Source organism: Colossoma macropomum, unplaced genomic scaffold (genome assembly GCF_904425465.1).
Source record: "Colossoma macropomum unplaced genomic scaffold, Colossoma_macropomum, whole genome shotgun sequence".
In the NCBI taxonomy this organism is placed as follows: Eukaryota; Metazoa; Chordata; class Actinopteri; order Characiformes; family Serrasalmidae; genus Colossoma; species Colossoma macropomum.
This window is the reverse complement of record NW_023494809.1, coordinates 28158375-28180417: the sequence shown is the minus strand read 5'-3', so window position 1 is coordinate 28180417 and position 22043 is coordinate 28158375. Positions and strand designations below refer to the sequence as shown.

Sequence of the window (22043 nt, the reverse complement as noted above, 5' to 3'; positions counted from 1 at the left end):
GCAAAAAGGAGTGATTGTATTTGGACGCCAAAGGCCACTGTGTGAAGGAAATAGCTGAAAAATAAAGCATAAAATATGGCCTGTAGAAACATTAAAACATGTTTTATATGTTAATTCAGCAAACAAACAGAAATTGTGTACTAAAATTAGCAGAAAATGCCATATTTATGTTCCCTTTAGATGATCTGTTAACTTATTTACACTTTACAGTTTGACCAAACCTTTGCACTTATATTTAGTCCATATTTTATTATATTTCTATAATGAAGTTCCTCTTTTAAAACTAGATGTTCAACAATTTTAGTACCAAACAAACATTTTTGGTGTTTTACACTGTAACTGTGGGACTGATCCCACAGTAGTTTGAGTTGTCTAATTTTAAAAATCACTGTTACTTTCTACTCCGCAGAAAAACATGAAGACAAAGCACCCAGGACTGGACAAAGAGGTGGTCACCAGTCAGCCGAATGCAATTAACAGACCTGTAGAGGTACAAAGTTCGTATAACGCTGTTATAAACACACTGCACACTGATATCTCTCGTGCCGCACAAGCGAGCCAAAGTTCCTCACCCGAAGTGTCAACAGAACCAGTGGTGACAGCCATAGAAGTAGCTGAAACAAAGAACAGCGCTGAGACAGAAGAGATCCAGACTGCTGCTGAAGACACGGTCAAAGCACCTATAGAGATAGTAAAGGTGGATGAAGCAGCAGGGGCTGCGCTGGAAGTCCAGGAACGCCCTGCAGAGGCTGAGGAGGCACCTCTGCAGGCTTCTGAGGTGGGCACAAAGCAGGAGGCAGCTGAAGTGGACATAAGGAAGGACGATGCTGAAGTGGACATAGAAAATGAGGCAGCTAAAGTAGATGCAGAGAACAAAGCAGCTGAAGTGGATGTAGAGGAGGAGGCCGCTGTGGTGGACGCAAAGGAGGCGGCTACTGAGGTGGACATAAAGAAAGAGGCAGCTGAGGTGGACGCAAAGGAGGCCGTGGCTGACGTGGAGAAGGCTGGTGAAATGGACATAGAGGAGAAACCAGAAACCTCTGTAGATGTTTTAGCCGAGAAGGACGATACTCGAACCAAGCAGGACTCCACAGCTGACACACAGGAAGTAGAACAGCTGACTACTACTGACGTAACGGCAGATACCTCAGTGATGGAAGAGAGCAGAGAAGAACCTCAGACTTGTCCACCAGAGCCCTCAGGTGAGCTTATAGTGGTTGAAAAATCTGCATCAGCTGAGGTGATCGCTGAAGAACCTGTTGGAGAAGCAGCAGATAAAGTGGAGGACAAACACGAAGAGGATGTTGTATCCAGTTTGGCTGAAGTAAAGGAAGTGAACTGCCCTCTGAAACTCAGGAACCTTCTGAGATAGCGGCCTCTCCAGCTGTGGAAATTACTGATGAACTCACTCCTCACAGCTTGGAAAACGGGCAGGTGGAAGATCTGAAAGATGAAAACTCTGTTATTGTGGATGCTGCATCAGAGACGCCCCAACAGACAGAGCTCCTCCAGAAAACAAGTGAGGAATCTTCACACGTTGAGGATGAAGCACAGCTGCCTGAGACCTCCGCCAGGTGAGTATATAAGAGAGTCAGGCCCAGTCCCATTTCTTATTTTTTACCCCTACCCCTTGTTTTCGAGTGTCTCGTTGCCCCTTGGAACTGAGTTACAGGGTAGTGGTTGAAATCTTCCCTCTGAAATGGGACCCTCAAATAAAAAGAGCATCACTTCAACAGCTACTAGTGCTGCTCTGTAGGCGACCCTGCCAGTCTGCAGTGACAGCAGAGGAGGGTAAAGTTCAGCTCCTCACTGCTGGGCTTTAGTTACATTTAGGGCATCATATGATCTTCAAAGAGGGGGCAATTATTTATTATCACCCACCCCTAATTCTTCAGTGATATGAAGCTGAAGTCAGATATTCGCCAGCTTCTGATTTCCCGTTCCACCTTAAATGGAGCAGCAGTTACATTCTGGCGCTTCAGGCATCAGAACTGCTGGACTATTTAAGGTGGAATGGGAAATTTAGCTCACTAGCTACTGAGACAAGCACACTATTAGCATTTTTTTGTGCTTGTTATGAAGAAAAGGACCATAATACACTGAAACAACATTAAACTAAGATGATACAATGGTTATCGTAATTTTTAACAGAGAAAATTCTCACATTTGTGGGTGTCTTTGGTCTCTTGTTCAGCCATCTTGCCGGTTTTTCTTTTTTTCTCATAACTCTCTGTTTGGAGTCTCTGAAAAACCTCCGTTTGGAGGGTCATGTAGCCCCAACACTTCGCTCCACCCCTCTATCTCAACAAGAATCAGGACACCCTACCCCTAGACGTGAACACACAGAACGGAGGGCTAAGGGCTAAGTGGTAGGGGCGAGGGGTGAAATGGGATTGGGCCTAAATCTTTGACCTTTCAAGAGTTCAGTTTGATTATGATTCTTTGGGAAATTATTCATTTTGTAGTGAAATTTCAAAGTTTGATATTTTAGTTCAGTTTAGTTTAGAGTAAATCTTTATGTATTTATTTAGTTTAAAATTAGCCTTAGAATTTTATTTTGGCCCTGAAATGAGTGCATGATTTACAGAATATTATTAATTAATTGTAATCTATTAATTTTTGGAATGGTGGATTCTAGACATGCACTGATAATATCCAGCATTATATGGTACACTGGATATAAAGCTGTTTCTTTAGTGAAATGATTTTTATTTTTAGTGGAATTATTTTTATTTTTATTATTTTTTATTTTATTAATTTATATTTATTTTTATTAACGCTTGTGTGGTGTTGATGTGTGCGTTACTCAGTGGTCTGCTGGACCCACCACATTGTTTTCTTCAATCAATACAGCCACAACAATTTATGTAAAAATACCAGATGTTTAAAATATCACAAGTGTCCAGTGTAGGGTTCTCCATTAGCAGCTGTAGCCAGTCAGCAGCCTGTCCATGTTGTCCACCCTCACACACAGACACACACACACACACACACACACACACACACACACACACATATACAAACACATACACACACCCAGACACGCACAGACACTAACAGCAGGTCATGTAGGAGGAGAAAAACTCCAGCAGCACTGCTGGGTCTGATCCACTCAGAACAGCACAACACACACTAACACACAACCACCACATCAGTGTTACTGCAGTGCTGAGAATGATCCACCACCCAAATAGTACCTGCTCTGTGAGGGTCCATGGGGGTCCTGACCACTGAAGAACAGGGTAAAAGGGGGCTAACAAAGTATGCAGAGAAACAGATGGACTACAGTCTGTAACTGTAGAACTACAAAGTGCACCTATATAGTAAGTGGAGCTGATAAAATGGACAATGAGCGTAGAAACAAGGAGGTGGTCACAATGTTACGCCTGATCAGTGTACATTAATAACATCGTCGTATTAGCTGTTGCATTGACAAATTCAGTCACAATCTGATTTAATGCAGTTCCGTGTAGTAGATCTAGCATCTAATTTATCCCAAGCATGCGGAGAACATGTTCTATGCGTGTGCACAAGAACTGCCAAATACGCACTAAAAAGTAGGCATTTATCACCCGTGTGTGCGCACAGCTGTGCGTAATGTATGATGATACATCTTATGCTGCTCTACTCGTGCCCGGCTCATTTACATAACAAAATGCCCCCAAACAGCTGTATGTGGTTAACAACTTCCCTTTAAAAATCCCCAGTAGCCTGGGAAACATGTGACAAGCTGAAGCGTTGCGTGTTAAATAAATAAGTAAATAAATAAATAAAATGCAACTTTTTATTTAACATTAAATGAACATTACAATTTTGAACATGCAAAAAATATTTAATGATAATTATTTAAACATTTCAGTTCCTGTATGCTTACTTTTGACAAGGAAAAGAAGGAAGGCTAAGATATTTCACTTTAATAATAAAATAAAACATATTAAATTATTATTAGTGCTATTATTATTGCAACATTATTTCAACATTTATTGTCAGTTTTCTCTTTTTAGAGCTGTCATGTAAAATAACTTCTGACCTCTGACTCACTTTCTTCTCCGACTGCTGTGTCTCGCCTCGTCCCTCCACTGTGTGTGTGACACTCACTGGAGTCTCAGTGCTCATTGTTATGCGCAGATCTGATTGGCTGAGTAGCGTCACGTGTGATTTTTACAACGCATGTGATTGGTCTGTGAGTCTCCTGGGCCGCTAAACCGGTACCGTAAATGCTAGGAAAGTTATGCCGATTAAAATAGGACCACCCCGTCCAAATTAAGTAATTCTCTATAGTTTATCGGTTATAGGTCCGGGTCCGCACTGGACAGCGTCTGGGTCCGGACTCGGACCACGGTCTGCTTATTAGTGACCTCTGTTCTATATGATCATGTGTTTTTTAGAGCTGCTTAGAAACCGCTTTGTACCTGAACATGTGCAGTTTTAATACAATACTGGAGCAGTTTTAATACATTTCCTTCTACTCTGGACGGACAGCTCACTAGCCAGCATGCTGTTGTTTATTCTTGGAAATAAATGCACTTGAGAGCATCCTAACTCACAGTCAGAGCAGTACGAAAGACACATGGGCCCTCGCCCCTACCACTTAGCCCTTAGCCCTCAGTTTGCGTGCTACGTCTAGGGGTAGGGTGTCCCGATTCTTGTTGAGATAGAGGGGGAGGGTGAAGTGTTGGGGCTACATGACCCTCCAAACGGAGGTTTTTCAGAGACTCCAAACAGAGAGTTATGAGGAAAAATGATTTATTATGGTCATTTTCTTCATAACAAGCATAAGAAATCAGTAATAGTATGCTGATGTATCAGTAGCTAGCTAGCTAACTTTCCCGTTCCACCTTAAATAGTCCGCCTGAAGCGCCAGAATGTAACTGCTGCTCCATTTAAGGTGGAACAGAAAAATTGAACAAGAAGCTGGCGAATATCTTCTTCAGCTTCATATCACTGAAGAATTAGGGGTGGGTGATAATAAATAATTGCCCCCCTCTTTGAAGTCATATGATGCCCTAAATGTAACTGAAGCCCAGCAGTGAGGAGCTGAACTTTACCCTCCTCTGCTGTCACTGCAGACTGGCAGGGTCGCCTACAGAGCAGCACTAGTAGCTGTTAATGAAGTGATGCTCTTTTTATTTGAGGGTCCCATTTCAGAGGGAAGATTTCAACCACTACCCTGTAACTCAGTTCCAAGAGGCAACACTCAAAAACAAGGGGTAGGGGTTAAAAATAAAAAATTGGACTGGGTCTTGAACTGCACCAGGTGACTAAAACCGGCATTATTGCACAAAGCAGAAGGTAGCTTTTCAGGTTTCTTATTATTTTCTGACCCACAGTATATGTGTATATAACTGATATACCGTGCTCTGTGAGGGTCCATGGGGGTTCTGACCACTGAAGAACAGGGTAAAAGGGGGCTAACAAAGTATGCAGAGAAACAGATGGACTACAGTCTGTAACTGTAGAACTACAAAGTGCACCTATATAGTAAGTGGAGCTGATAAAATGGACAATGAGCGTAGAAACAAGGAGGTGGTCATAATGTTATGCCTGATCTGTGTATATATAAAAGAGCCAGTTTGGCTGTAAGTAACTCCAAATTGGCCGTAACACTTCATGATTAGTGCAGCTCTAGTTATAACTTCCTTTATTTTGTAGAACTTAGGTAAAGCTGTTTAGATGGAATCCATTATAATCTCGTTTCCTCTCTCATGTTAGCACTGCAGAGGAGGTGGTTCAGGCCAGAGATGCTGCAGCAGACCAGGAGAACATTGCCGAGTCTACTGAACAGGAAGAAGAGTCTCTTCTGAACGGTCTAGACTCCGCCACTCCTCTCGAGAAGTCTGACTCCACAGAGGCTCATGGGTGGGTACCTCCTGCTGTTCGCACTTCCACCAACAGATGGAACCAAAGACCAAAACATCTTCAAAATGTGCTGTGACGTTAAGGAGGGCGGGTAATTATAGCGCTGCCACCCACATGTTTTTACCTTAGGATCACTAGACGGATGTGGACTGAGTGCATAAGTGGGCTGTGTCTATTGACTTGGAAGCCATTAATTATAGCCCAGAGTTCAGAACAGGCTTCTGACGTCACAGGTGAATGTGTGAAATGTTTTTATAGGGACGCACAAAGTCAGGTGTGGCTCATGTGATGATGCATTAATTAGCAGCCATGTGCTTATGACTTCACCGATCACCTTTTAAACCAGTAGTTAAAGGACAGTTGGGTTGTCTGGCAGGATATATATAACTGGTGTATGTCCAGGCTTGGTTTCCTCACTTACCAACACTGATGGTGTAAACAAACCTGTTAGAAAATGCTTTTCCAGAGCAAATAACGTTTGTTTTTTACAAGTGATATTGTCACCACTTATTGTCGCTGAATGATTATTGTAGCTTGAAGTTGTGTTGAGATTCGAAGCCATTGACTCGTCGGAAAAAAAGCATTTACAGAAAACAGCAGAGTGAGTGAAAGCAAACGTGCATTGCCGTGAGGAATTAAGAGTGTTTTCCCTGTAGAGGTGGGTGATATATAATATATAATAAGAAATATAATATCACGATCCTTCAAGAAGTTTTCACGATACACAATATGTCACGATATTTATTTCTTTCAGACATTTGATCAGTTGGAACACGGAAAAATATCCAGTAGTGCCACATTAAAAAGAAAATACTATCAAAACAGAGGGTTTTATTTAGTATTTGGTTTACTGTGTTGCACTAAATCCAATTAAACAGACTAATTTTGCTCTCTTTATGATGAAACAGGCAAGTGCTGACGATATACAAGATATCTTCAGAAAAGCATATTGTATTGTGACACTGTTTATCACAATAAAGACATATATTATCATATTGCCCAGCCCTGTTTTACCATATGTGAGGGAAAATCACTCACTAGGATGAACGTAGCCATATGCACGAATGTAAACTTCCACATTTACTCATGTTTCAAATTTTCCATTCTGCCTGACTGAATTAGCTTGGCAGTCCCCTTTGAGTAATAAACAAGGGAAGGACTAGCTGTTTGAAGCTGCCAAACGTCTTTTGTGTTGTGTTGAGGTTCAAAGTCATTGACTTATCAGGAAAGATTTTGGTAGCATTTACAGAAAAAAGCAGAGTGAGTGAAAGCAAAAGTGCACTGCCGTGAGGAATAAAGGGTGTTTTCACTGTAGAGGTGGGCGATATGGCAGAAATATAATATCATGATACTTTAAGAAGTTTTCACAGTACACAATATGTCACGAAAGGTTTTTTTTCAGACATTTGTTTGGTTGGTTCAAGGCCAAAGGACCAGTAGTGCTACATTTTAAAAAATACCATCATAAACTCGGCGATTTTAATTTTGCTCTCTTTATAATGAAACAGGCAGCTGGTCAATGTTCTGTAAGTACTGACAATATACAAGATATTTTCAGAAAAGCACATTTTATTGTGACATTATTTATCTATTTATCACAATAAATATATATATATATTAATTTATTAATTAATTTATATATATATATATATATATACACATATGTATGTATATATATATATATATGTATATATGTATATATATATATATGTATATATGTATATATATATATATATATATATGTATATATATATACACACACAGGGAGATTCACTTGAAAGAGGCCCTGCATATTCTGTAATAACTCTTGCTAGACGAAGCAATCTGAACGCAACAGCATGCAATGTGCTCCTCAGTATATGGAGCTTCGAACAAGCTTGGGGTGCCCCTGTGTCGGAGTGATAAGGTAGCCGACGCGACGTTTAACCTCCATTTGCAACTTCCGGGTGCATACCCCTGTATCCCTTATTGTGTCTGGCAGAAATGGAGATCACTTCCAGCATTGCATGTAATGCAGTCGATTACACATACGTGTATTTTTTTGGTTCTGATTGCTTCATCCTAACAGGAGTTACAACAGAATATTTGGGGCCTCTTTCGAGTGAATCTCCCTGTATATATATATACTATAAAGATGTATATTACTATATAAAAGCATATCGCTGCTGTCAGAACAAAACCTCATATCTCCATTTTTGTCGTTTTTCGGTTTTTGGCATAATTTGAAAATGCGTGTTTCCCTTTACATTGTCTGTTAATTTCATGATGAATGGACCAAAAGAAACGACTGAGAAATGACTGGAAAAAAATTCTGGTTCCATTGACTTACATTAAAAGTCGAGTAGGGGAAGGACTATCTGGGGAAGGACTAGCTGTTAGTAGCACCCAAACTTCTTTTCCTTTTGCAGTGTTGCTGCTCAGGTAGAGAACATTGAGCCCACTGGACCAAGTGATGCTCTCCCATTGGATGCCCACATACCAGAGGAGGAAGAGCCAGAGCACCGGCCGAGCGAGAAGGAGATTGAGAGCGAGAGGGAAGGAACAACCAACGCTGTCCAGGCAGAAAAAGAAGATACTGAAAGCCACAAGGTCCAGAAGGGAGAGATCATTGTGAGCAGTAGCCATGCTGTGGAGGTCGCGCTGATACCTGTGAGTGAAAGCATCGCAGAGGAGAAGCAGCAGGAGGAGTAAGTACCTGTTCTTCATTCCTGTGGACTGTAAACTCTAGTCCAGATTGGGTAGCATGACACACTAAAGGAAGTGGTATTTTTCAGATCCTATTTACGGTGTAAAAATGGATAGATGCACCACAAAAGTATCAGTCTGACGGTGGTGATTCAGTACATAGATTTCAGAATGTTATATTCGACTACAGTAATATTCAGTAAAGTATGTACTCGTTTTTTGGGCCAAAATAAAACTTGTAGGCAATTTTTTAAAGGTAAAAATGAAAAATAAAAGGCTTGTTGCAGGGGTGCCCATACTTTTGTCGCTTGAGATGTACTTTTTCCAGTGCACAGGTCATCATGATCTACCTTTAATGAAAAAAAAGGCTGGCCTCATCCTTTCATAAAAGCTTTAAAACTTTTTTAATGCACTTCACTGCCTATATTGATATTCAGCATTACAGGGCAAACGACTGAAATCACATTAACCTTATTCTGATGATTTGCACTCAGTGGTGTCAGCCAGGTTTGTGTAGTCTGGACCACTTTTTTCTTCACTTTTAACTGGGAATTTGTCATCGTTTCTGTGCATAGTTCGAAAATGCCTCTCGGCGATCCCCTTAGGAAGTTCCCCTTGTAGGTTATAAAAGAAAAACACCAAAATAGCGCTACACAAACTGGCTCCCGATAAATGAAAACGTTCTAGATCGCCAGAGAGGCAAACTCACAGCAGTGCTTTAGGTGGGCTGTGGTGTAGCTGTGGTAACAAGCTGTTAATAAAGAGACAGTGGCCACATTTTACATCACTCAATCACATTGACCTGCCAACTGCCAGGAGCAAAAAAGTGTTGAAAGTTGATAGGCTGATAGGCACGATCTGCCGACATGCACTGACGTGTTGGGCACCCCTGGCTTATTGCATGGTTACACACCGATCAGGCATAACATTGTGACCACCTCCTTGTTTCTCCGCTCATTGTCCATTTTATCAGCTCCACTTACTATATAGGTGCACTTTGTAGTTCTACAGTTACAGACTGTAGTCCATCTGTTTCTCTGCATACTTTGTTAGCCCCCTTTTACCCTGTTCTTCAGTGGTCAGGACCCCCATGGACCCTCACAGAGCAGGTACGATTTGGGTGGTGGATCATTCTCAGCACTGCAGTGACACTGACAATTGTGGTGGTGTTTTAGTGTGTGTTGTGCTGGTCTGAGTGGATCAGACACAGCAGTGCTGCTGGAGCTTTTAAACACCTCAGTGTCGCTGATGGACTGAGAACAGTCCACCAATCAAAAATATCCAGCCAACAGCGTCCTGTGGGCAGCGTCCTGTGACCACTGATGAAGGACTAGAGGATGACCAACGCAAACTGTGCAGCAGCAGATGAGCTATCGTCTCTGACTTTACATCTACAAGGTGGACTGACAAGGTAGGAGTGTCTAATAGAGTGGACAGTGAGTGGACAGAGTGTTTAAAAACTCGAGCAGCACTGCTGTGTCTGATCCACTCAGACCAGCACAACACACACTAACACACCACCACCACGTCAGTGTTACTGCAGTGCTGAGAATGATCCACCACCCAAATAGTACCTGCTCGATGAGGGTCCATGGGGGTCCTGACCACTGAAGAACAGGGTAAAACGGGGCTAACAAAGTATCAGAGAAACAGATGGACTACAGTCTGTAACTGTAGAACTACAAAGTGTACCTATATAGTAAGTGGAGCTGATAAAATGGACAATGAGCGTAGAAACATAAAGAATCATAATGTTATGCCTGATCGCTGTATATTGTACTGTCTGCACAGCACTATTGTGTAAATAGTTATTCTGTTCACATTTATGTTTCTAGTCTTATTTTTTTTAATAATTCTGAATTGTACCACAATAATTGAATCAAATCAAAGGTGGAGATTTCATGATGCACTGAATCGTTTTCTAGAGAACTGAAAATGAATCATCAGACTGGAGACTTCTAGTTCCTAGTATCCTAGGCTTGTGCGTCTCCTCAGTCTGTCTGTAAAGAGAACTGTGTTTTGTGCTTCTCTGTCTCTCTCACAAAAGTGAAGACCTCTACCGGGGGGCTGAAGAGATCGAAAAAGAGCCAGCCCAAGAAAAGCAATCGAAGCCTCTGCTGGAGCTCACAAGTATGAACCTTTCTTTTGTTTACATCATTTTGTGCCTCCTCTAAAGCAGAAAGCTGGACGGCCTGATACAAAAATACTGGCACTGATACAAATATAAATTTTAAGCAGTTTTGATGTCCAATAATATCGGCCAGTGTAAATTTCTAGGCTTAAAAATTAAATTTAGCAATATTTAGAAGTTTTATTTATACTAGCTGCGTTCCAAAGCCTAGGCTGCAGACGAGGTAGTGCGGGTAGCAGTGGACATCACGGTCAATAAAGAGCAGTTCAGTGACATTAACTTGTGTTTTTCCTTTGTCTCAGTTCCTGGAGTGGAGTCATGTAGTTTAGCAGCAGCTATTGACATACTGGCCTACAGTGAGAGGGAGTGGAAGGGAAACACAGCCAAGAGCACACTCATCAGAAAGGTAAGTGAGGGTTTTAAAGGGGAAGGAAAGCGGAAAGCCTGTTAAGTCAGAGTGATTACAAAAAGGATGAATCAGCTGTCCATTAATGTGAGTTCAGCAGTATTCCTAAAAAAATAGCTCTTTAACAGAGGTACAGTGTTTTCACCAGTGTACTGTATATCACTGCTGTCGGGAGAAAACATTGTATCTCCATTTTTGTCGTTTTTCGGTTTTTGACATCGTTTGAAAATGCCTGCTGCCCTTTACATTGTGTATAAATTTCATGATGAAAGGACCAAAAGAAATGATCCAAAATGACTTGGAAAAAATTCTGGTTCCATTGACTTACATTAAAAGTAAAGTAGGTTTTTTCCTTCTTCTGTAAAGTTACCATTTTGGAGGTTTTCTTCCGACAAAGGCAATATATTTGTTTTCATCAGCATACGCTACCCAGCAAAAGTTTGGGGACAGCTAGCTTTTCAAAAAGTTTTTCAATACAAAGACGTTTAGATTTTGCTGTTTTTCTTCGCAAAACTGAAAGAACAGCTGATAAAATACATTGGAAATCTTTTGATGTCCCACTGATTTTATTCCCTTGTGACTGTCAGCACAGGTTCAAACTTTTCAGCTGTTTAAACCTCGTTTGGGCCAAAAGACTTTGACAGTTTGGAAAAGAAGACCACAAGATTGTTATTTAACCCTCTTTTGCACGATGTTGCCTCAGAGCGACAAACTCATTTTCCTCACTTTACAATAACATTATACATACTTAAAGACAACGATAGGGTTAACAATAAAGGGAGGAGTTTGAGTAAGTCAGTAAAAAGCATGTACTGTGTCACATTGTCTCTTAATGGGCACATTTAACCCTCTCTTTTAAACATTCAGTATGTTGTTTTTTTTTTTTTTTTTTTGTTATGAGAATTTGCAGAAATATGTTTGTTGTCCAGAAGCAACATTCGTTATGAGACCCACTAATGGATTTAGACAGTAACAATCAGGTCTTTCCACTTTAGGGAACACAGCTCTATATCATTTCTTCCTATTGTTGCACAATGTTGCCTCAAGGCAACATACTCTAGAAGGACCCATGCACACATTATATTTTTTTTTAAATGTTTTTGAATTTAATAATCAGGTCAGAAAAAATAAATCAAGGAGCATTTTATGCAGGAAAAGTGAATTGAATATACACACCGATCAGGCATAACATTGTGACCACCTCCTTGTTTCTGCGCTCATTGTCCATTTTATCAGCTCCACTTACTATATAGGTGCACTTTGTAGTTCTACAGTTACAGACTGTAGTCCATCTGTTTCTCTGATACTTTGTTAGCCCCCTTTTACCCTGTTCTTCAGTGGTCAGGACCGCCATGGACCCTCACAGAGCAGGTACTATTTGGGTGGCGGATCATTCTCAGCACTGCAGTAACACTGACGTGGTGGTGGTGTGTTAGTGTGTGTTGCGCTGGTCTGAGTGGATCAGACACAGCAGTGCTGCTGGAGTTTTTAGTAAGTGATATATGATGTATGATGCAAAATACACCTAAAGTATCAGGAAATAGCTGTTTGATGTTAAAACCTTTGCAGGTATTTCTTCGTTCTTAACTGAGAAGTAAGAATAAATTCTACTTCTCATACTCAGAAAGTCTCATAAGGCAGCAAGTTGTCCCCAAACTTTTGACAGGCAATGCATGTAATACAGAAGAAAGAGCAGTTATGTGAACCGCTGGGAGTCTCGTTTGTTTGGCTTACTCATGAGTATTACACGCTCCATATAATTCACTGAAACGCAATCGAGCAGCAGCCTTTGGCTGAGAAAGATCTGCTCTCAGCTCCGTCTGTCTGCCGCACCATCATATTAAATCTCAATATGTCAACCACAGTACATCATAAAGCCTGCATGTTACGCCACCCGTTTATGAGACGCACAGCCGAGTTTTACGACGTGCAGCGTTTCATTTGATTTTGTTTACATATCACATAAACCTATCAGCCGGTTCCTCCTGGGACTGAGCTTTCATGCAAACCAGATGATACAATGGCACCGTTCACCGCCAGCATGTGTAGGCAGAAGGCGATGCCAGGCAGATTCGAAGCACTGGGATAAAGGTCAGAGACGGAGAAGCTCAGCGTTTGGCATATGATAACAGCCATCGTCTTGTAGGACAGGAATTTCAAGTCGTCCTCCTACAAAGCCCAGAAAAAAACAGAACTACCAAAGCAGGTCCAGCTGTCAGATGCAGAGTAATAGATCCCACTGTGACGGTGCACTGGAGGCTGAGATGTTCAATGCAGGGTCAGCAAAGGGCCAGAAAGCTGCACTAAGCATTTCAAAAAATGAGCCGCAACCGAAACATTCTACGCTTCACTGTATGGCCAAAAGTATGTGGACACCTGACGATCACATCTATATGAGCTTGTTGGATAATGACATGGAGTTTGCGGCTTTAATAGCCTCAACTCTTCTATAAAGCCTTTCCACAAGATTTATCTGCATGTCTGTGGGAACATTTCCATTCAGTGGAACTAAGGAGCCCAAACCCTGAAAAACAGGCCCAGCTCAGTATCCCTCCTCCACCGTTCTTTTGGCCTCCACCAAACCCAGATTCATCCATCAAACTGCCAGATAGAGAAGCTGATTCATCACTCCAGCGAATGTGTTTCCACTGCTCCAGAGTCCAGTGGCGGCAGCTTTACACCACTCCAGTCGACGCTTGGCATTGCACATAGTGATCTTAGGTCTTTCCACAGCTGCTTGATCATAGAAGCCCATTCCTTGAAGCTCCCAGTGAACAGTTCTTGCTGATGTTGCTGCCAGAGGCAGTCTGGATCTTCGTAGCTAGTGTTGCAACAGAGGCCAGATGATTTGGCCTACCACTTCACTGAGGAGCTGCTGTTGCTCCTTGACTTCCAAGTAGCTTCAAAGTTGCAAGGCTTACAGTGACCGCAGGGCAGAAATTTGATGAACTTACTTGCTGGAAAGGTGCCAGCCTGTGGCGGTCTCACATTGAAAGTCACAGAGCTCTTAGTTCTTCAACAGGACTGCTTGATTTTATGCAGTTGTTAGCAGTGGATGGGTTGAAATAGTTGAATTAGAAGGGTTGTTCACATATCATCGCTGTCCGAAGAAAACATACATACATACATCATCTAAACCGCTTATCCTTCTGGGTCGCGGTGGGGTGCTGGAGCCTATCCCAGCGGTCAATGGGCGGAAGGCAGGATACACCCTGGGCAGGTCGCCAGTCCATCGCAGGGCCCGAAGAAAACAGTGTATCTCCATTTTCGGTGATTAATTTTTCTACATCATTTCAACGCACCAGCTGTCCTTTACATTGTGTGAAAATTTTATGATGAATGGACTAATAGAAATGCTCTAAAATCACTTGGAATAAAATCTCTTTACATTGACTTACGTTAAAAGGTAAGAGTGTTTTTTTGCCCTCTCCTGTAAAGTGACTATGTTGGATATACTTGTTTTTGGACAGCGATGATACGTTTGACCGTAAATCTTCTCTAAATAGGTTTTGGGCTGGTGTCCCACATGGGGATTATGCCTAGTCCTATGCCTAGACTATACCGGATTGTGAATGCATTGAAATAATACAGTCCAAGGCTAGGCTTTTCTCCATCCTCTAAAACTGGCCCTTTTAATAGCCTTGATGTAACCCTAATATTAAACAACTCAAGCTCTTATTTCGCGAGGGAAGACGTTCCGTAATGGGCTACAGCAAGGCTTATCTGTTTTGCAAGCTCAGCCATGGTAAGAATGTGCTGCCTTACAGGAAAAATATGCTGCCTTGCACCGCCTTAGACTGATGTTTTGTTGCCCTGCTCTGAAGACAGACAGCATATTATGGCTTGTATTGGACTGCAAGAATAAAAAGAAACCCAGATTAGATATAATTCACTTTTGTGCACCTTAAAGCCAACAAGCAAACAACTGACTTTTCTGACTTCAAATCATCTAACAATCGGCTATTGTTGTTTGACTCAACCCTTCTATATTCCTTTGTTTTCTGCCAGTAGCAGCTAATACCCCTGTGTTTTGAATGTTCTTAGGGCTATTCAGAGATGTCCTGCAGTTTTAGCAGCCTGCGGAGAGTAAGAGGGGACAACTACTGCGCCCTGAGGGCTACTCTGTATCAGGTGCTGGCCACCACCACACAGACACCAGCCTGGCTTCTGGAAGAGGACTTCACATCGGTGAGCGCTCACAGATGTGTCCCACACTGATTAGGTCATTAGGAATCTCGCAGCTGAGACAATGAACAATGGATGACATTGTTCTGCTAAGGTCAGCCAACTCGTTGCAAGTGGATGAAACAATCCCAGCAGGTCAAAAGGGATAAAGGCTCCCTGAAGCAGAGTATCTGATTCAGATGTCTAATAAAAAACAGTGCTTAGTGATAAAAAACAGCCATGTGGAGCAAAGGCAGAAGACATTTCGTTCTTACAAGAACCAGTGCAGTGACCTTCGTAAGTCTGGTGTGTTTTGATTACGTTTAAAATCGGATTCTCTAATTTCATTTGTGCTTTCAGTGATAGTCTCTGCTCACTTGTTGAATTCTCATAAACACATTGAACTCCCAAACTGTATGGATTGTGTAGCTGCAGCCACCCAGTACTAACCACTGATTGGTCGATTTCTTAAGTTGCCAGAGAAACTTGAATCTCAGGAGCACCTGATTGGTGGATGGGCATTCCCTTCGGAGTGTAGGGAAGTAGGAGAAAAGGAGGATGCAGTGGAAAAACTGAAGCACTATCTGGAGCTCCTGCAGAAAAGGGTAAATACCGATGTACTCCTGTCATTTCATTAGATACCATTTTCATTAGTGTACGTGACACAAAGTCTTAATATGCATTTTAGCTGAGTCAGCAAATTGAAAATTTTAGTAATTATTTTATTTGGATTTACCAAATACGCCCAAACTGTTTTTGCACCCATCAGTATTTTCATTAGTAGCCGAAGACAAAAAAGTCTTGATAGTACACGTTGGCTACGTTCACACAGCAGGTAAAAGTGGTCCGATTTTTTTGTTTGGCTGTTCACAGTATCTTAAATGTGATCTATATGCAACATTGATCTGAACAGATCAGCTCCTAATCTGACCCACATGCGCAATAAACAATACTGCACGTTGCTTCACGCGGCTCATTCGGAGGTGACAATCATAACTGCCAACGAGTTCAGCTTCATCTTCAACAGCATCACAGGAGCCATCATGAAGCTTCACTGACTGACAGCTGGGCTCATCGCCCAGAATGTGTTGGAGCCGTAAAAAAGGGCGCGGCCACTCATTTGGTTCATGTCTTCGGAGTCTTTAAATTTTGCCTTCAGACTTTCTGTTCTTTGACGCTGCAGCTTCGTTCTCCTGCAGCCGCGTTCGGACATTTCTTTCGAAGTCTCTTCGAACACAGAGCAGTTGTGATGAGTCTCTTTTTTTTTGTACAGAAACATCAGCCTAAATGTTTGAGGTCTCAGCAGCGCTAAATTTTGACTGGATTGATGTAAAAGTCGCATGAATTCCGATCCGATCCATTGCCGCAGATCGGATAAGTATCGGATTTCAGCACTACATATGAAAGCGTCTCAAATCGGAATTGAAAACGTCAGATTCAGTGTGTTTTTTGCCGTTCACACTGACACACAGACACACATCTGTGTCAGATATGAAGAAAAAGGTTGGATTTGGGCCACTTTTACAGGGTGTATGAACATAGCCATTTAGTCTTGGAGGCCAGATGTGATTGTGTAATGGGAAAACACATCTGGGGAAAACTAAGAGACATTTTGGGCCAGATGTGGGTGGGAACATAGACTTATTAGGATGGGAACAAAGCGAAAGTGAAAGTTCTGAACTAAACCAACGTTTCTTGAAGGCAGAGCTCCAAGTATTGGGCGCCTCTCAGCATTATCCAACAGACAACAAGCCTGTGAAACGGACACCAGTTGTCCGCAGCAAACAATAATGCTGTTAAAATACATAAATACATATATTCACCACTGAGAAGAGAGTAGACTAAACTTTTACTGTATCTTGCTGGCAAACAAGCCAAGACATTTGTTGAGTTATTTTCTGCAAAAGTGGCTCCATTGAATCAACAAAACTAAATCAGAGGTCCAGAGAGTTGAACAGGTTGTCTCCAGACGTGTATTCTTGTTGGGAGATCCCATCCGGCCCTGCAGGACTAAACAGTTAGTGTCTATAATATGAAATATTGCTCCCATTAAGGTGTCTTAAAAATAATTCTCAATATTAGGCAAAGCAGACTGACTAATTTGAAGTTTACAGAATTGTCTTCTTTTCATTACAGTCAGTTAATTTCAGGTTTTTAATGGTTGGCCTTTTTTAACAATACATTTAGACCGAGTATGCATTTACACAATAATAAATCCATAAGTGGGGCTTTAAGACAGATAAATGCTTTATACAGATAAACACTCATCAGTTATGCATCATACTGTCGTTTATCTTATAACTATATGTATGTCTGGCTGTGTTTATTCCCAGTGGCAGGCAGCGGCTGAGACAGAGAGCCTAGAGGAGAAGCAGCGTTTGTGTGAGCGTGTGTTTCAGGGTAGGGAGGAAGAGTATGGTCTTCTGGAGGTGCTGAAGTTCCTCATGCTGGCCAGGGCAGTGGAGCTGCATGGCAAAATGCAGGCGGGAGAAGAAGTGCCTGTGTTCTGTTGGCTACTGTTCGCCCGGGACACATCAGAAAATCCCAAAACACTCCTCAGCAATCACCTGAGCCAAGTCGGTTTCGGTGGAGGGGTAGAGCAGGTAGATACCATGTTTTTACACACAGTGAATACTAATACACTCTATATACACCAGCAGTATGAAGTGACATATGCTTTATGCAACAGGAATTATTATGCAAGGGAGGAATTATTTCACGTTAGCATTGACATTTTAAGAAGTATGTACTGAAAATACCCAGAAAATTAAAAGTATTGCTTACAAATGTAATTTAATATCTTATAAAGAGGCCAAACTTCTCGAGCTGTATCTCAAGTCATTTTGCCTCAAAGCTTCAGTTACCATTTTTAGCTATTTGACGTACTTTTGTCCATTTTTAAAGATAACAATTTGGGGCAGTCGTGGGCTGAAGGTTAGGGAACAAGCTTTGTGTCTGGAAGTTCGCCAGTTTGATTCTCTGAGCTGACCGTATGTGACTGAAGTGCCCTTGAGCAAGGCCCCTAAACCCCAACTGCTCCCAGGGCACCGCTCCGGGCAAGTGTGCTCATTGCCCCCTAGTGTGTGTACATTCACTAGTGTGTATGTGGGTGTTTCACTGCACGGATGGATTAAAATGCAGAGGTGGAATTTTCCCAGTGTGGGACTAATAAAGGGTAGCTTAACTTACACTACATGACTTTTTTGATCGATTTTAAGCCTGATTTGCCCCTTGCGACGATTTTCCAGGTCGGGAGCTCGATCAGAAGCGACTGACCGCGTGGATGATCTGATATTGTGAGCGGCGAAACAAGTGATTCTTTTGCCCTCCGATCGAACTCTGAAGTGATCAGAGATCCTCCGATATTATCAGACATGTTGATATTTATGACTTAGAGTGTTCACGAGTCCTGCAGAGTGAGAAGGTCAGAGATTTACTCATCAAGTGATTCAAACAGCCAATCAGAGAGCTGGAAGAGTGAAGAAAAGGCAAAGAGACACTCATGAACAGCGGAGCGGAGACAGAGGAGCTGAGTGTAAAACACAGGCAGATAAGAGTCAATATCATGTTTATAATGTTGATCCAGATCAGGTCACTGTCTTTACAGCTTCAGCTCAGCTGCCAGTTTGTAGTGAAATATTTCTCCAGCTCTCACTGTGATATCAGCGTTTCTCACCACATACCAATCCCCAGTTCGCACTGTTGCTGCATATAAAAGCCCAAACAGGTCCAGTAAGTTTAGCTTTGTTTGTGGTGTTTGAGTTCTCATTCGTAGCCCAAACTCTTTATGTGTGTTATTCTCTTTCTTTGCTCTGTCGTCTAGTCTGAGCGCCTCATGACAAAAAGAGGAGGAATTCTGACGTTTGGAAAAGGCTCTCAACCATGTACTTGGTTGGGGGGTAGAACTTTTTCACCATCCTTTCTACACTGTGAAAGTATTAACAGGAGGAGAAAGAACAGTCAGTCAGAAAAGTGAGATCCTGCAGGCTGATTAAAGGAGCAATTATAATGGCAGCTACAGCAATACATAATACTCACACGTGCACAATATCATCGACTTTTAGTTTCCTAGAAATAATGACCAGTTGCATCACTTAAACATCCATGCTCACTAGAAACTCCCTCTTGCTGCAGTAATTTTAGTGCTATCCAGATGCAAGAGTTTATCCATAAGGACATAAAAACGTTACAGACGACCCCCTTATAAGCTAAGCCAATGTGAATAGGCCTGTTAGCCACGTTTACATGCAGCCTGATAATCCGTTAATAATCCATCTAATAGCTCAATCAGAATAGAATACGTCCACGTAAATACCTCAATCAGAATAGACTGACTAGTCCGATTCAGGCCATTCGGAATACAGTTTCTATCCTATTGATCGAGGTGGGTAATCCTGTAAATAACCTGTTAAATAGAAGAATAATATCCGTGTAAACGCCTGTATCTGATTACATTCCCTATCGGAAAGTTTAAGTCCGTTCTGATCATGTTCGTCGCGTCATAGTGAAAGTTTATACCGTTCAACATGGCGGAGCAGAAACTGGTCTGCAGAGGAGACGAAGTTTATGCTCTGATCTTTAAAAGACGGCGGTGGGACGGACGTCCAGCTTATGTGTCTCAGAACACGGCGCCTTCCTCTCGGCCTTCCTTAATAAGGACATGTGAAGTACATTTTCCTGAGTCTGACATCATTTTAAAGCAGTTAAAAACACAAGCGCTGCTCACCTCACTCTGACTGGACTCACGTGATGCTGGTTGTCATGGTAACGTCGGTACTGATTTCATGTAAACAGAGAGTTTCCATCAGATTGTTGAGTAGAGTGAGCATAAACACCTCAGTCTTAATCTATAATCGGAATGTATTTAATCAGATTGGCAAAAATCTTTGCATGTAAACACAGCCATTGACTACATTTGGGGTAAGTTTGGCCCAACAATTGCTTTAAGTGCCACAACAACCACAATTCCTTCAATATATACTTATACCTTCTGTCCTGTAGGTGGAGATGTTTCTGCTGGGTTACGCCTTACAGCACACCATTCAGACCTTCCGCCTCTACAAGATGGACACCGAGGAGTTTGTGACGCACTACCCTGATGACCACAAACAGGACTGGCCCTGTGTGTGCATCGTCACAGAGGACGATCGACATTACAACGTCCCCATCAGGAAACGAGCACAACACCAGCTTAACCACAACCTCTCAGCACTTTGGCCTCATCTCAGCTGATTGGCCTTAAAAATGACTTCTGGAAGGTGATCAGAGGAACAGACTCGTTTATAAGATCCAACTGACTCCTTGTTTTACTGGTATATATTTAATTAATGAAGAATAGTTTACATGTAACAGTTTTTTATGTGTTCAGCGCATGCAGCAAAAAGCTAACAGTACTCATTAGAGGTATCACCTACAGTGCAGTGCAGTGCTTTTCAGCACAGGGGTCTCATTTAGAGACATTGCTTAGATTTTGTATTAAATATGAGTTTACAATCATTTGCCAAAGCTTAAGTTTGCACTGTTTACTCACAGCTTTTAATTTTAAACTGAACTGTTCTCGAAACTGTGCCGACATGAACAGCCTTAGTGACTTCAGTACAGTTTAACCTTATGTGTTTTGCTCCAGAGGAAGGTTATTCAGCCTTGAAGTGTAGCAGTGCCCTGAAAGAGTAGTGACTGATTTTTGTTAAGGGTTTTGTTATGGTAAATATCAACATTTGATATTTTAGCACAAAGGCTGCACAGTATATGTTATGCCTGGCCCACACTTAAGGGTTTTTCAGTCCTAAGCGATGTTGAAAATGAGTGATCGTATACATAATGATAGATTCCATGGATTTTTTTTGTCGTTAGTCATCGTTCAGTCATGAAAGCCCCCAACACTACAAGATTTGCCCAGAACAAAACACCACATTCTTTCAGAATATTCTCGTAAACCGAGCATCAAAAACAGTCCCATCGCTCAGAATCTGAGATCTTGCAGAATTTCTCATGAACCAACGTGATTTTAGATCAAAACAAAGATGGCAGACGACAGCAAGACAGATAAAAGGATGTATACAGACACAAACACACACAGATGGGCCAAAACATTATGACCACATTATGGCCTAGTATGAATGCCACCATAACAGCTCTGACTCGAGGAGACATGGGCTGCGTTCATACTGCAGGGTGAAATGGCCCAAATCTGATTTTCTCAGCTTCATGCGGCTCATCCAGAGGTAAACAATCATGACTATGAACGAACGCCAGTTGCTCCTGGAGGATCAGCTTCATCTTCTCCAGCATCACAGGAGCCATCATGAAGCTTCACTGACTGGCAGCTGGGCTCATCACCCAGAATGTGTTTGAGCCGTAAAAAGGGCGCGGTCACTTCTTTGGTTTGTGTCCTCAGATTCTTAAAACTTTGCTTTCAGACTCAATTTTTACCCGATTTTTCTCCCCAATTTAGTCGTCTCCAATCCCACCCGCTAGTTAGGACTCCCCCAATCACACAGTACTATCAACGCTAGGGGGGTGAAGGCTAACACAGGCTTCCTCCGAGACCTGTGAAACCAGCCACCGCATCTTTTCGAGCTGCCGCTCACGCAACGTCACTGGACAGCTGAACGCGCTCGGAGGAAAGCGCCAACCGCCAGATCTGTTACGTCAGCTAACAGACGCCTGCGCTGACTAGCATCGCGCTGAGTGACTGATGGGGGGAGAAGGGCAGCCATCCCACCCACCCAGAGAGAGCGAGGCCAGTTGTGCTCTCTCGGACTCCCGGCTACGGATGGCTGTAGCATCACCAGGGAT

General features: G+C 42.1%; 1 protein-coding gene across 1 annotated transcript; it reads left to right on the top strand.

Moving 5' to 3' along the window:
* The first annotated feature begins 415 nt into the window (after nucleotides 1-415).
* LOC118798717 lies at nucleotides 416-20784 on the top strand. The gene is made up of 10 exons (XM_036558232.1): nucleotides 416-1202; nucleotides 1331-1574; nucleotides 5713-5859; nucleotides 8268-8546; nucleotides 10592-10674; nucleotides 10978-11081; nucleotides 15126-15269; nucleotides 15719-15850; nucleotides 17579-17848; nucleotides 20247-20784. The coding sequence occupies exons 1-10, from the start codon at nucleotides 416-418 to the stop codon at nucleotides 20475-20477; spliced, it is 2421 nt and encodes an 806-aa protein (XP_036414125.1). The 3' UTR covers nucleotides 20478-20784.
* Nucleotides 20785-22043: the final 1259 nt, after the last annotated feature.